This window comes from Acanthopagrus latus, chromosome 22, assembly GCF_904848185.1.
Source record: "Acanthopagrus latus isolate v.2019 chromosome 22, fAcaLat1.1, whole genome shotgun sequence".
NCBI lineage: Eukaryota > Metazoa > Chordata > Actinopteri > Spariformes > Sparidae > Acanthopagrus > Acanthopagrus latus.
In genome coordinates this window covers 18,085,741-18,101,011 of record NC_051060.1, presented here as the reverse complement: position 1 = coordinate 18,101,011, position 15,271 = coordinate 18,085,741, and the positions used below count along the sequence as shown (strand labels likewise).

General features: G+C 41.5%; 1 protein-coding gene across 1 annotated transcript in view; it reads left to right on the top strand.

The window, feature by feature from the left end:
• Positions 1-15,271, top strand: part of sgk1 (serum/glucocorticoid regulated kinase 1) — a 39,950-nt gene that overhangs the window by 13,487 nt on the left and 11,192 nt on the right. The window contains exons 4-5 of the mRNA XM_037086621.1: positions 8,283-8,498; positions 12,686-12,749. Of these exons, the coding sequence (XP_036942516.1) occupies positions 8,283-8,498; positions 12,686-12,749 (280 nt within the window). The remainder of the gene's footprint in view (positions 1-8,282; positions 8,499-12,685; positions 12,750-15,271) is intronic.

Sequence of the window (15,271 nt, the reverse complement as noted above, 5' to 3'; positions counted from 1 at the left end):
ACCAGGCTGCACCTAATGAAGTGGTGAACTCAGTCGCCCGTGTCTCTCCTGACCAACATTCACTTGCCAAACAGGTTACAAAGCCTTTCAAAAACACACTTGAAATTCCAGCTTCAGTTGCATTTTTCACGCATTGCATTACTGTCAAAGCATTTTTTTCCTGGCTTGTATTGGGAATAACAAGGAATTAAAGAAAAGCAGCCCACAAGGTCCAATTATATTAAATACAAAGAGAGCAGTGGGAGCCAAAAATCCCTTCGCAACTTGTTGGCTTGTCATGCATGCTGTACCAAAACCAGGGGAGAAATGCCTCTCGTGCCAAACTTCTGTTCTGAATACTTCGACTAATTGCCTCAAAACTTTCTCTTCCGCTCGTTAAAGGCCTCAGTGCATATTCATTCGCTCCGTATGAGCGCCACAAGTCAGAAACCCCTGAGTCTTTCAGATTCCACGCTTAGTGATGCAACTGGTGAGCTGCCAGCTTAGTGTTGGTATGAAGCCAATTTGTATCAGTTTGGCAAACTTCCAGCTCCTGCTTATCCTCCTGACTGATTAAGAGTCAGCTGGTTGGTTGTTGAAAACCCTTGACTTTCACTTCACTCATACAGCCATGTTACACTGCTGCGATCACACCCTGAATGTCCTGAACCACCTTGATACGTCCCATCATCCCACTGTCCTCTCACGTGTTTCCCCCCTCCTCTGATTTAAATGTGTTTGAGCAGCATTTAACACGGGGAACTCTCCCAGGGTCTGGAAAGCAGCAGCTCTGAGCTACCACTGTTTAGCATACACTTAGCAATGGAAAACTGCTAATCCTCTGTTATTCTTTTGTTCCAAAGCCAAAGTCCTCTGGCAGCAGAAGAATGTGGTTGGAGTAATAAACTCGGAACTGCTTCCGTTGCATGATCTCCCCGCTTTGCTCACAGTAGATGTATATATGCATCCTAAAATGGCACACTGTATCCGCTCCCATTTCTGCTGCAGCATTACAGAGGCTTTCTCTGCCAGAGCACAAAGGAGAAGATAAATACGCCCAGAGAAGGCACTTTCATACCTTGGCTGCGGTTGCCTGGATTTGTCGTGATGCAGCAGGATGTGTGAATTAGCTTTGTAGTGTTTTCACCCGACCGAGGCTTTAACAAGCCAGACGGGAGCTGAAGGAGGAAAAGTAAGGCAGGCTGTTTCTCATCTGACTAAACTGTGTCTGGGTTTGATCCAGATAACAAAGGTATTTGACACACATAGAGAGAGAGATACACATCTGTGTGACAGCATGTCATGTGGCGAAGTGTTACAAAAGTGGTTGTGGGGAAGTGACACAGCTTCATTTTTGATCATACTTGTCGGTTTCACTGCAAGAGTGACTGGAGAAACTTGTGTTTTTGTCTTCCCAGTTAAAATGCAACTACAATGTCAGATATATTCAGCGTATAATAAGTGACATAAAGGCTCACAAGACTTGAAAAGGATGGGAAAAAGAATTTGGTATCACTTCCGGATTGACTCCCTATGTGTCAGAGAGATCCACCAGCATCTGCACCTCTCCGTCATGCTCCCTCTATCCTCCCTCCCTCCTTCACCACTGACCTTGGCCTGCTAGAAAAAAGGGAGCTCCCTCCCTTCCGAGTCGCATTGTGAGGGAATTTGGGAATTATTGTTGTTCTAATCTACCCTGAGAACCCGGCTAATCCCTTCTTCCATCTTGATGTTCCAGAGCCAAAACTGCTGCGCCACAGAGACTCAGCAGCGCTTCGACTATGCAGAGTAACTTTTTTTTCCTCTTCCATTCACTACTCAGCGCTGTTGAAACAGCTTTGAGCTCTTGGGGTTTTTGGGTTTACGGCTCACACTTGACAGCTAAGCTTAGAGTTGACCTGAGCTGCTTCCACACGGACAATGCGCTTAGTCACGGCATTACTAGGCCACAACGAGCTGTTGTAGATGTGCTTTAATGCTACATACTGCATTTTATTGCACTGTAAAGGGTTTTGTACACAATTAGTACAATAGTTTGCGAGTCTCATCCCCAACTCGTCGTTGCTGCTTTAGGATGATGGCCAACCCGAACACACGATCCCAAAGCATCAATACTTGATGTGTTCAGAAACTCAAAGAGTCAGATTTAAAATCTTGCAGGAGTTTTGACCAATTTATAGTTCAGTCTATAAAAATTTTGACATCTAGCTTCCAGCTAACTGCAAGATCAGCTTTCTGCTAACTAGGTTTATGCAAATTTCCAGATGTTATGGGACTGAATGGATCAAATTCTGATTGTAAAAAGGCTGATTTTGTGACCCTTAAAATAAGGTGTCCACAATTTTACAGCTACTTGTTTCAAAATGTTAGCTTGTAGGGAAAAGTATTTGCAGGCCACAGTGCATCACTTGAAGTTGTAATTATGCTGTTAGGCCACTATTTCAATTGTCTTCAAAGCCTGTCGCTATTCATGACTGCTTAGCTATATCTGCTACACATCAGCATGTTAGCATTGTCATTGTATGCATGTTAGCTTGCTAGCATTAGCCTTTAGCAAGAGCATAGCCTCAGAGAGCTGCTAGCAAGCCTGTTGACTTGTAAATGTGAATGGTTAAATGAATATATTTTATTATGCAAGAGAAATTTGGCATCCAGTGAACTCTCCTCACATCAGGTAGTCAAATCATTTAACCTCAAACAGCTAAAATTAGACGAGCTGTGCCTGTGAGAATATCCTGCAGTGTTTTTAAAGTCATATGGTGTTTTCACCTTTGGGAAATGTAGGCAAACTGTGCTCACGCAATGTGAAATGTTTGGGCTGTTAATGAGACATGAGCTGAGGCTTCGTGTCAGAATGAAAGAGAATGAAACACATCTCATAACTGGCATTGCAGTGGTTAAAACTGGCCCAGTGCCACGTAGATACATTCCTCTTGTTCTGTTCATAGAAATGAGAAAAAGAGAGATACATATATGGGAGAAGATGCTAAAAAAAGTCCAGGGGAGAGGGCAGCTTTTTAATTTCCGAGAGAAGTGACAAGGGTTGAGACACAGTAGTGGATGACCATGAATATTAAAGTTTATCCGGGAAGTCAGGGTTCAGAGATCTTGAGCGCTCCTCAGGATTTGAAGATGAAACAAGTCACAGTAATGATCCCAGAGGAGGAAAATTGCTGCAATCCCGAAAGCAGCTTAGGGTCAATATCCCAATCTTAAAATCCCCAGACGTACCCCCTTTTGTCTGCTTCCTTGTTCAATAATAACACAACAGTTTTTCTCTGTCCTACTGTAGTGTTTTCTCCGATACTGTTATTAATGTTGACACTCTTTTCCTCTGTGGCTCTGAGCAGTATTTCTGAGGTTTAATCTCCCACAAGACACACACTGTAGTTGGCGTTTGAATTCAATTTGGACCGCCTGAATCATACTGCTTTGCCTCTCTACCGACCCCCCCCCCATTTTAAGACCCTGTGAGATCTAGGAACAGAGGCGAGTGGGAAAAGAATGGGAGAAGAAAGAGCAGTGACCTTGGTGTTAATGAACAACTCTTATCTCTGGCAGAGAATGGGACGGCTTGTGTAAGCCTATCTCACACTCTCATTCTCTCTGTTTATCTTTTCGTCTTTCAAACATGGTTTCCTTTTGTCACTAGATCTCCACTTTAGCCTCCGTTCGCTTCTTCCACTTTACGGTTCCTCCCACCGATGCTCTCTCGCCTTCCCTCAGGTTTCATTACTCTCTGATGCTCAGACATATGTGGGGCATCACACAGCTGGCGTGATGGTGGAGGACAAGACAAAGCCAACATGGGGAGACCAGGACATAGTGCTGTAGGCTGGCTTATAACATCACTATAAACACTCTGTTTATCTGCTGTGTGTTGTACAAACGCCTCAGAGCTGTAAATACCATGACACCCCTCACTCTCCACAACCATCTACCGAAACCACCTTCCCAAGTCACCGGCCTATTTAAATAGCAAGAAATGCCCACATTCAACGCCACGGCTGCAAATCCACCTGGCAAAGCTCCGGCTGAACTTATAAGCTATTACATGCACCAAAATTAACACTGAAAATAAATGTAGCCATTGATTGATATTTACAACTTTACATCAATAGATTTTCTATTTATTTTTGTATTTATTCCTGAATGTGCACTCTAATAATGACCACCAATAGGTAAAAAGTTGACCCCAACACACAGCTGCCTTATTTGCTTAAGGAAGCAAATACAGAAAAAAATAAGCACATTTAAAAATGAATACATTATACATTTGATAGAAAATAAAGCAGATATATACATTTCTGTCACAAGTTGTTTAAATTAATTAATGGCTACATCTATTTTCAATATTATATTTAGTGCTACTTCTGGTTTACACTGGTGAACAGTAATGGTTTTTGAAAATAAAACACTTTTCAACACATTTCATGCCGTAAATGCAACAGTCTCTTTTAATACCTCAGTCAACAGGTCTGTTGCTGCTTGATGCCCAATGATTGTCACTGCACAGCACATGTTAGCCACTTAACAACCGTCATGACAGTATTACCACCCATAACTGGCATTAGCTAGCGCCTGTAAATGGTAAATCATCAGACAGGCAATCAGGCTTCAAACTCCCTGAACTCAGCATAACGGCTGACTTACCTATAAAACTTGACCCATAAAAATGGACAGGTTAATACAATAATATGTGGAGGGGTAGTCCACTGATTTGTGGACGACAAAAGGATAATCAAAGTCAGCTGAGGCCTGTCCGGACTTGTTCGCCCTATCAGAGCTAAAGCTCAGACAAACAATATCCTACAACTCAACGCAACCCGCTTTTAAGTTATTCTTTCATCAGACCCGTTATCTTAGAAATCAACGACCATAGCAGTCTCGACAAATCAGTACTTACTGCGAGGCTACTGTGTTTCTGTTATTTTGTCCAGCCCTGCAGAAACCTCCCTGCCGTATTATGCATTGTTTTTATCGCTAGATGTTTGCAGTAAACTGTGCAAGAGTTGTGCGAGTTCTGTCTTGTTTTCCCACGAACAAGAAGTTCATGATTAGTGTTTTCATGTTATCTCACTGTACTGTGTTTATGACTACGTTTACTGCATGATAGTAAAGGGCAAATCTTTAGATAAAGGCTTTTTACATAACTTTGTTCGCAACTGAACCGGTGTTGTTTTTCCAGAGATAACGTATAAAACCCAGGCGAAGGGCAGCTAAAGAGGTGAGCGTGGAGGAGGAAGAGGAAAGGGGTCTGATTAAGTCTGGAAATGGTGTGTGTGTGTGTATGATGTTTTTATTTCTTGATTTATGACACCATGTAGCTGATGTGTACATCCTGGCCATAGCATGAGACTTTCCCCTGGACTATATTACATCCTGAGTTTATGAGGTGAAAGGACAGATCTTATTGGACAGGCGCTTACGTAACCTAAGTAATAGCAGCCCTGCTGTTGTCTTAAGGGGTCGCGGCACAGAAACCAGGTCAAGGGGCAAGGGAAAGGGGTTAAGAGGAAAAAGGGTCTGGAAATACCATGCATATGTGTGTTTGCGTTATACTTCTTGTGCACATATTTTCTAACCCACCGAAGGAATGTCACTGCAAGGAGCTTCAGCAAAAGGCCAGACAGTAAAGGCTTATTTGTAAAAATCTGTGTTTATGACCCACTCACAGATACCCTCATTCTGTCCTCGACTTCCTCAGTGGTAATAATTTATTACTAGCTGGAGTTTCAAATATGTTGTATATTTTGTATAAATATGACATATGCTTACATGTTTGAGGTAAAGACAGATATGAATTTGTGTGTAAGATGTGAAAAACCATGAGGGACAACAACCTTAAAAAAGAATTGAATAGTGCCATTTGTTTTCTAATAGTTAATACAGTATTTTAATTTTAATTTTTTATTTTAAATGAAGCCATCAAGCTAGAAGTATCGTGGTTAGGATAACATGATATCGCTTTGTGATAACACTTTGAAACAATGAAATTCCTTTTTACTTTCATTACCATATTGCTCGCTGGTTCTGACTGTAAACGTATTGGTTTTACATCTTGATTAAGGTTAAAAAAAATTGATTATATCCACCAATGTCACTGGCTTGCGATGATCCAAATGTGGACATTTGAATCTGCATGTGAAAATAGCCAATCACATATAAAAAAGTAGATAAACAAAATCGATCAAACTAAGGGTCCTCTACAGCTCGCTAATAACATGTTTTATGTTGTGTGTTTAATTTGGCTGACTGCTGCTAACTGACTGTTAGCTGTAATTATGTAATTATAAGATATGAAGGTCATATCACATTTTTTTCAAGTAACTCTCCAAACGGTGGTTTTCTCAACTTCTCAATAGCTAAATGAGACCACAACAATAGGTGATAATTTAATTTTCACAGTAGACACAGGTAGAGGTAGTCCTTACACACACACACACACACACACACACACACACACACACACACACACACACACACACACACACACACACACACAGACACACACACTGTGTTGTGACAGAATGGTATCACATTGTGTTTGACACCTTCAGTAATTGTTTGGATCCGTCCTGTCCTTCCAGTACTGAGCTATAATTATAGTCAAGGGAGCAGCCGTTCACACATGGGGAAAGTTTTTTTGCCGAGTTGCAAGTGTGGACTCTTATACACACACACACACACGCACATACACACACACACACACACACACAGAGTATCACTCAGGCTCATTTCCTCCTGCCAAGCCGTGGCAATGTAGAGGCCAGCAGAGCAGCAGCCACTGATAGAGGCCTTGATAAGACTCATTTGAAAAGGGCTGCAGTCACTGAACCTGTCCGCTCTGTGTGCCAAGGACACCATTTACCTTACATAACAGCCACCCTGGGTCACTGACACATCCATCCATGCAATTTGGCTTCCTCAAGAACTATGTGCACCTTGACCTCAGCTTCCTTTGTCACATGTATCTCATATTTCTCTCCGACACCTTCTCCCTTCCTCCAGCGTATATGTGTGTGTGTTCTTGAAGGGTATCTGTGTTTTTATGCCCATGATATGTATTCAGCCGGCGTCTCCAGCAGCATACTAAATGATGATCGAGGAGAAGTGTGTGTGTGTGTGTGTGTGTGTGTGTGTGTGGTGAAACGTCCTCAGGAGAGTGTGTGTCACTGAGCAGCTGTCACATAAGAGGAGATTAGTGCCAAAGCGGAGACGAAGTCACTCACTGCCTCCTGTGAAGTGCAAATGTGACCCTCAAATATTTTACTTGTGACATGAAGATGTTGACTCTAGCTGTGCGAGGTTATTCATTCATCTTAATTGCTTTGACATTTTATTTTTTTCTCACAGTACATATGTGACTCTTCCATGCATGGCAAACAATACCCACATTGGTGAGTGTAGTAAGCTTTCAACACTAGACAAAACTCCAGCGAGATCAGATAATATCTAAAGACATCTGCGGTTCCTGTTTATTAGCCATTGAAGGAATAACTTGACCTGGTTCACATTAGGAAACCTCCAAAAACATCAACCTTTCATTAGCTACTAAAAAAACAGACCTGTTATCAGCCAGGTTGTGACACAGGAGAAAGTTCATATGAAAAATTCAATATCACCAAATTTGGAGATACATGTTTTTTGAAGTGAACTACATGCAGCCCAACTCCCTGCTGTAGCTCGGTGGTTGCTCAACACCATTTTGCAAAGTGACTCACATTTTTCCACGTTCTTTGTGTCAAGAAATCCTTTTGTAGTCTTATTTCACCATTTCCTCTGTGAAGGCTTGCCCAGACCTGTACTCACGTGAATATAATACCTGTGAACAGGTGAGCTTTTTGTGTTATGTTAATGGTATCATTTACGCTGCAGACAATAGGGAAATGTCCCCACTTTCTTTTTGAAATTAGTCATCTGAAAAGATGTTACACACCTGGGATGCATTGTGTATTTACAACATTGTTGTACTCAGAAACTGTGCAGGATGCCAAATCACACACAATGACAATTCATGTTGCTTTAACTAACAAATAAGATTAAATTAATTTTGATGACCATAACCTTAATTATCTATCTTAACAATGTACCTCATACAATCCTCTCATCACATTGCCTAAAACTGCATGTGTTGACCATCTAAACTTGCATCAGTCAGAGTTTCTGTTGAAAATAACATTTGCGTTATGGTTGTGGACCTCAACGAAACTGAGGCTTTTTATTCTCATGGCAGGTGTTTGGCTTTAAACTTTACTGGCCGAATAAAAAAATAAAAACACAATCACTATCCTCACTCACAGGTCAGGAAGTGGAAGATGCTGGCTCGCCACCACGGTGAAGGTACGGGCAAGCAGAAGGAAGCGGAGTCGGACCTCCACCTGGGCGGTTGTCAGTCCTGGGGGATCCACGCCTCGCCCCTGATGGCCAGCCCCGTCATGCTGGAGTGCTCCATCTGCAGTGGGCCCTACATCAGCTACGCCCTGGAGGACACCTGGCAGCCACGTCAACGCACACAGGCAAGTTCATCCTGCCCACCGCTAATTAGATTACAGCTAGCAAACATGGACTTATTACAGTATACAGCAGGGGACTTCCAGGGCTTTTATCACATGATAACACCTACTGGTGTTTGACAAAATAATGGAAATATCTGATAGAGAAAAACATGTCAGAGGACTTGAAATATCTGAAATGATCAGAATCATTGGAAACACACAACAGCCCCGTTTGTTTCTGTTCTTTACAACTAATTTCAGCTCTTTCTCTCGGGTGTAATGTGTGCGCAGCATTGGTTGTCATGATTTAGGGGATGCTGCTCTATTCTTAGCTTTTATACAGTTTGGCCACGGATCATTTGGCTCAGTTCACTGCAGTACAAAGTGCTGACTGCCACACCACTTTTGTTGCTGACCAATACTGCTAATTAGTATTCGCTATAACATGACCCAGCTTTGCAGCAATGCTTGTAATTGTCATGCAGCTACTTCAGAGTTCAGGACCCCTTTTTTTAATTTACAGTATTCTTTAAAATGTCGTAAATCCAGGGCATTATTGCAGCACCCACATTTTTGAGTACCACTAAGGCAAATGTGTAACAAGCTAATGGTACCACGGGATAATATTTAACGTCTGTGCTCTCTTTGTTCAACCAAGGAGATGTTCTGTCCCTTGTCTGCATTCCTACCACACAAAACTGCCAAAAACTGGTCTGAAGACGTAACATCTTACGTGAGAAAATAGGAAATCATTGACAATTTGTTGGTGTAACACAAAGAGACATCGACATAAGAAAGCACATGGATTCTTTGTTTGATGTCAAAATTTAGTAAAGCAAGGATTTTAACAGGAGACCTGTTACACTTCCTCGTTTCTCCCCTTTCTGTCAGTGTTTTATTTATGCTTTGTGCATGTTAAAGATCTTGAAGGAGAGAAAGTTGTTAGTGATGCTGGCTCAGGTGTGTGTGAGCCAACCAATCAGAGCAGACTGGGGTTAAAACTCAAAACAGAAGGAGAATATGGAGCATAAAAGCACGTAGAGCTATTCTAGGAGTTAGACTGATAGAATATGGTGCCCAGTTTCTCTTTCGAATCGCATCTCATTTATTTTCCATTATATTTTGGTGCATAGAAACCAAGGAAAAACACCCCGAGCAAACTTTTTTTAATGGTGAAAAAGCAAAATATTTAAAGCCCTTTCACTGTCAAATCTGCTTCATCTCATGACTCACAGTCAAGTCATAAAGCCTCTATCTCTACTTGACCCTTACACAGACTAAAAGTATGCCTCCCTCGCTCTGTCTGACTCCCTCTCCCCTCGCCTCTGCTCGAGCAACTCAAACTTTCTGACTCCTTCTGGAAACATAAATCTGTGATGAAATATTAATACGAAAAAAAAAAAAGAGAGAGCCTAGATTCATCGTCACTATGGATACAGCTCCATCAGATCTCTATACTGAATCAATAAACAACCTGAAGGAAGAGAGAGATCCAGCACAGGGGAGAAAGAAAAAGGACCGAGGGATGTTGACAGTATGAGAGGATATGAAACGCCATCTGTATGTACTGTATGTGTGTGAGAGAGCAAACGACAGAGGGAAAAAGATGGATAGGCTGCTGTCAGCTATATTAAGACTTATATGCAGATGAAATGACCGGCATGGTAGGCAGATTGTTGCGAGCGCTGCCTCTGAATGGATAAACAAACCGATGAGGTTGAAACGACTGGCGAACGCACACGAACACACACACACACACACACACACACACACACATACACACAAACAAACACACAGACAAAAACATGCCTCAGCTTGTCTCGTTCTCAGAAAACACCCATGGGAGCACACTGAGAGCCGCGATAAGTTTTTCAGAGCTGCGGCTTGGAATACAAACTAGACTGAGACTGTGTTTAACACAGACGGTTTGAAAAGCTGATGACTGACAGCGACAATCACGGAGAAAAAAAACTAAACGTCACGACGGCGAAGTTTCAGGGGGACAACCTGAAACGCAGCCGATGCTGGTCCTATTCATTATTGAGACATTTGTGCACATGTACATTTATTGTGTCGTGCACAGAGCAGTGCATCGACTTTTATAACCGAATGTGGCAGGTCGAAGGTCAACACTCGCATGCTGACACATAAATCCCATTTCACATGCAGTCGTAGAAAGTGACCACATAAATCTACTTAAGAGCTCCACTTTGATCGAACTTTATATGATTTTTTCAGATCTATGTAACTTTCTACTCATCAACGTGTATTTGACAGCTTCAGTTTTCTTTTCAGATTCAGATGTGCCACGAAACCCACAAAAGGCTTGCAGAATTAAAGGCCTTGTTAAACATTAAGCCAGTGGTTCCCGACCTTTATGGTTCATCTTACGAAAATGCAGAGTCTAGTCGGGGCCCCTGGTGTTATTTGACTTTGAGTTGTTCTCAGCTCCACCAAAGAGACACCCTCCCTTCGTTTAAATGATGGATCGAGGTCTAAATGATCCAATATTTCACTTTGAAACACAGGAAACTTTTGTAATATTTTCCCAAGTACTGAGACTCTGTAGCACACTGAAGTTACAGCCAAGCTAAGCTGCACATCAAGAAGCTAGACAGGAAGAGTTAATGAGCACATTGCAATGTCAACAGAGCCAAGCTGAGTAAGATCTGTTTCACGCTGGCATTCGGTCTCACCAGAACACAACACTGCTCCGTCGCCAGGATGTTGTTGAGAGGAGATTTCTCACCACTTACAGCAAAGGACTTGACTGATTCAGTGCAGTCTCACCCTGGAAACTGAGCCTCATTAAAGTACGTAAAGTGAAGAACCTACTGTAGCCGGGACGTGGACAAATCTGGGTCACAACCAGTGGTTTTAAGAGGAGCTGATTTAGAGTGCCGCTGTTGGAAAATGTCACGTCTCCTATCGTGAATGTACTCTTTTCAAGCGCTAAGAAAGGCAGCTTGGATCAGTTGTTCACTAATTATTTGTCCTTTAAAACAAAATTGATGTCTTTCTTTTAACCCCCTGGTTTATATGTTGTGACCAGTTCAACTAAAGAGTATTTAGTAAAAAAAGTTAGTATTAAAAAAAAAGCAACAAGGACGAACATTTACAGAAAAGTTTTGCAGAAGTTGGTGTAGCAGAAAACACTCTATATTAAGGCTCCTCCAATAAGCATGAGTTAATAGGCGATAAGCCCCTTACAAGGCCCTTACTGACATTATTATGTGTTAATAGTGGAATTTAAGTGTTAATAATAGCATCATAAACATGTTTATTGCTAGATTAAAAGGTGCATAATGTAACTTTTGTTCCCCCCAACCATAACTCAAAATACAAACCTGTATAGGCAAATAGCTAACATGTTAACCATTGTTAGCATTTGCTAAATGCTATTCCTTAAATCTGGAGTTCTGTATCTGTTTGTGGTGTGTAGAAAAGTTGCGTTGTGCACCTTTAAGTATCAAAAATGTATCCATCCTAACAATAGAGCCGCTATTTGAAATCAAAATCAAAATATCATAATAATAATATAAATGCATGATAACGTACGTATAAGTCTTAATGTAGTGACTAAAAAGCTTAATGACATGAAAGGTTAAACTCAATGTGTTTGTAAAGTTGTTATTAGCATTTGTAGGAAAATAATGTTCTTATTCAGTCTACAAATTGGTACCACTTAAATAGTCTTAATAACATGTAGTAATGTTAATAAACTCCTTTTAAGGGCCTTGTCACCTTTAACTAACACTTATTACAAGGATCTCAATATAGAATGTTACAGAAGTGTGTTTTTCTTTCAACCCCTTCAGATTTGTCTTTGCTTTGTGAGGGACCTGATCCCCAGACTGGGAACCACTGACCTAAATTGCAGCCCGTATTGTATCTAATGGGGACATGAAACAACAGTGTGAGGCCTGAGGGCTGCAAAGTTTCCACCAGATGTCAATCAACTTTTATGGTTTAACTGAATTTTAACAAGAACAAAAGAGAAAGATCCAAAACTGGATTTGCAGGATTGTTCTCATCACTGTTGCCTAATATGTCGGCTCTGGAGGTCAATCCGTTTTACTGGATTTGAATTATACATGGATATGCAAAACACTTTTTATATATAGTATTATGCTTGTTATTTGCTTGTTTTTGCCATACAAGTGTTACCACTGTTTTGCCTCAGTGATGCCATGTTTTTCCCCGTGCAGGCGATGGACCTGTACTACCACAATGAGTCAGACCCAGACAACTACTGCTGCCCCGGCGACAACAGTAAGTCACCAGCTACTAAGCGTGTTGTTTTGTATTCCTCCACTTCCTTTCGTCTCCCTTTCTCTCCCATCCATCTTTTCACGACCGCGGCTCCAGAGCACAAACTATCATCCCTCTTTTTATCTTTCTCCATCATCCCTTGCCGTCAGTCCCGGATCATTTCTCTTTACTATCGGCACTTCTGTTTATTTTCTGTTACTCTCCCACCATTCATCCTCCGTCTGTTTTTCTCAGGCTTGTTGTTTCCTTATCCGTCCAAACCTGTTGGCCGCGTTGCAAGTGATTCAGCCTGCACGCATTCACATACACCTTACCTTACCACTTGGCCGTCTAATCCGACCTCTAAGCTCCGAGGATAATAACTGTTGTCCATAAACCAAGATTACTGTTTGTTGTTTTGTGAAAACGGGCTTGGGGAGGAAAACAGTAGTTACCGACACAACACCAAGCGTGGATCATTGTACACATGACACGGTGACCTTTTCCAACGTCCATTTGCAACTTTTGCCGCTCTCTGCAGCAGGAGACTGTCTTTCTGTGCTCGTTTGCTGAATCCACATGTGTGTTACTGGGTAAGAGGCACAATCACTTTATAGCTGATAAGCGACCCTACTTTAATTTTCCATCATGCACCTTTTTTGTGCCGCACGTCACAGTCCAATCCAAAGTACACAGTGTGTTGGTGCTTGTCACGTTTTGGCATGCAGCCTATCAATTCCCCTATTTGTTTTATTGAGACCTATGTGGGAAATCATCTTGGATTTGCCAACACGTGAACTCCTCATGAGACACGAGTGTTTAATTGCTCCGCTCACCATCCGAGGCATTTGTTGACATTTTTTGAGAGAAACTGAGACACTAATAGTTAGGAAAGGGATTGAAAACCTGAGGCAGAGCAGATCAGGCCTCAGATGATTACAGTAGGTTTATTAGATCAGGATGTTAGCTTTTTTTTGTTCCTTCTGGGACATCACTATAATAAGCAGGCTCCTACTGTAATGTGTTTCACCATGGTAATATATAGTTCCAGCAATATACTGGGTCACATCTACTCTACAACACTTTAGGAAACAATTGAGGGATTATAAAAACAAATAAATAGTTTTTTTAAAATGCTGTGGGTTGGTTGGGCCAGCCACCAACCCAAATACTGAATAATAAACAATCTTACAAATTGGACTATTGAGTTTTCTTTAATTTAAAGGAGACCTATTATGCTTTTTCATTTTTTTCCTTTCCTTAAGTGTTTTAAAAAGGTTTCTGTGCATGTAAAAGATCTTGAAAGTAAAAGAGGTCAAGTCTGCACCAATAGAAGCTCCTCTCTCCCACAGAAAACACTGCTCCTTAAATGCCTCATCAGCCTCGTTGACTTTAATGCTGTGACTTTGTGACATCGCACTATGTCATCACGTCAAACATTTGCATTATGAATGCATTGCTGGTTTGGCATACAACAATTATTTAGCGCAACTGCCCTGTTGTCATCAGAGCAAACTGGGTATTCAGGAGGAGGTTTTTGAGCACTAAAGCATATAAATTAGCAACAAGACTGGCTATTCCTGTATAGTTATTGAAGTTATTCTTGTTGCCCATCACCGGGTCGGATTTCAGTCCATCAGATTTGGATAAGTCATGAAGTGAAAAAAAACAATTCCTTAGTGTGCTGTGGATGAATTGAGGTGTTTCACAGCCTCAGGGAAGAATCTGCTCTGTAGTCGATGCCATCAGAATCAACAAAAGCTCTCTGTAGTAGCTTTAAGTCAAGGTTCCCGAGCATTATTAGCAAAATGTACCCAAAGTATGATAAATTAGGCTTAACTCTGAAAAATAACATGTCATCACAAGAATATTGTGATATTGAAACATATTTTTTTAGGCTTTATCTGTGAAACATAAATAAAAAACAAAACAACACAAATGTGTTTGTCTCAAATTAGTACTTAGTCACAATCCACCACTGCTTGTCATGCTAAGCTACTGATTAACACGTTATGGCAGATCTGTGGGCACCTGCTTCCTGCTGGAACATAAACCATATTCTGATCACTGGGAGTTGTCTGCCTGTTAATTATGGGAGTTTTTCGGCTTATGGAGGGGAAAAAAAATCCGAGCAATTAGCCGAGCTGGTGACACGCTGTTCCTGTGGCGATGGCCGTGGTGCCGCTCCACCCTGTTGTTCCGAGTTCAGCAATTAGCGGCTTCAGGAGCAGTTGAAAAAGTTGAGATTTGTCATATATGAGTAACTTACAGCGATGCAGCCACGCACATGTGTGTGTGTGAGAGAGAGCGAGTAATGATAATTAACGGGAGTTCTTATACAGAGGAGCTGACAACCGAACTGATTTCTGCGTTATTTCACTCCTCTGAGAAAAAGAAGTAGTCTTATGTAACAAAGAGCGTCTGCTGAGGACACCCTTATTAACACACATTAACACACTCGCAGCAGCACAGTTAATCAGCGTTTACACACTCGCTTACGGTGCTCCTCTTCCTGAGATGCCAACCGGTTTATTTAACGTGTG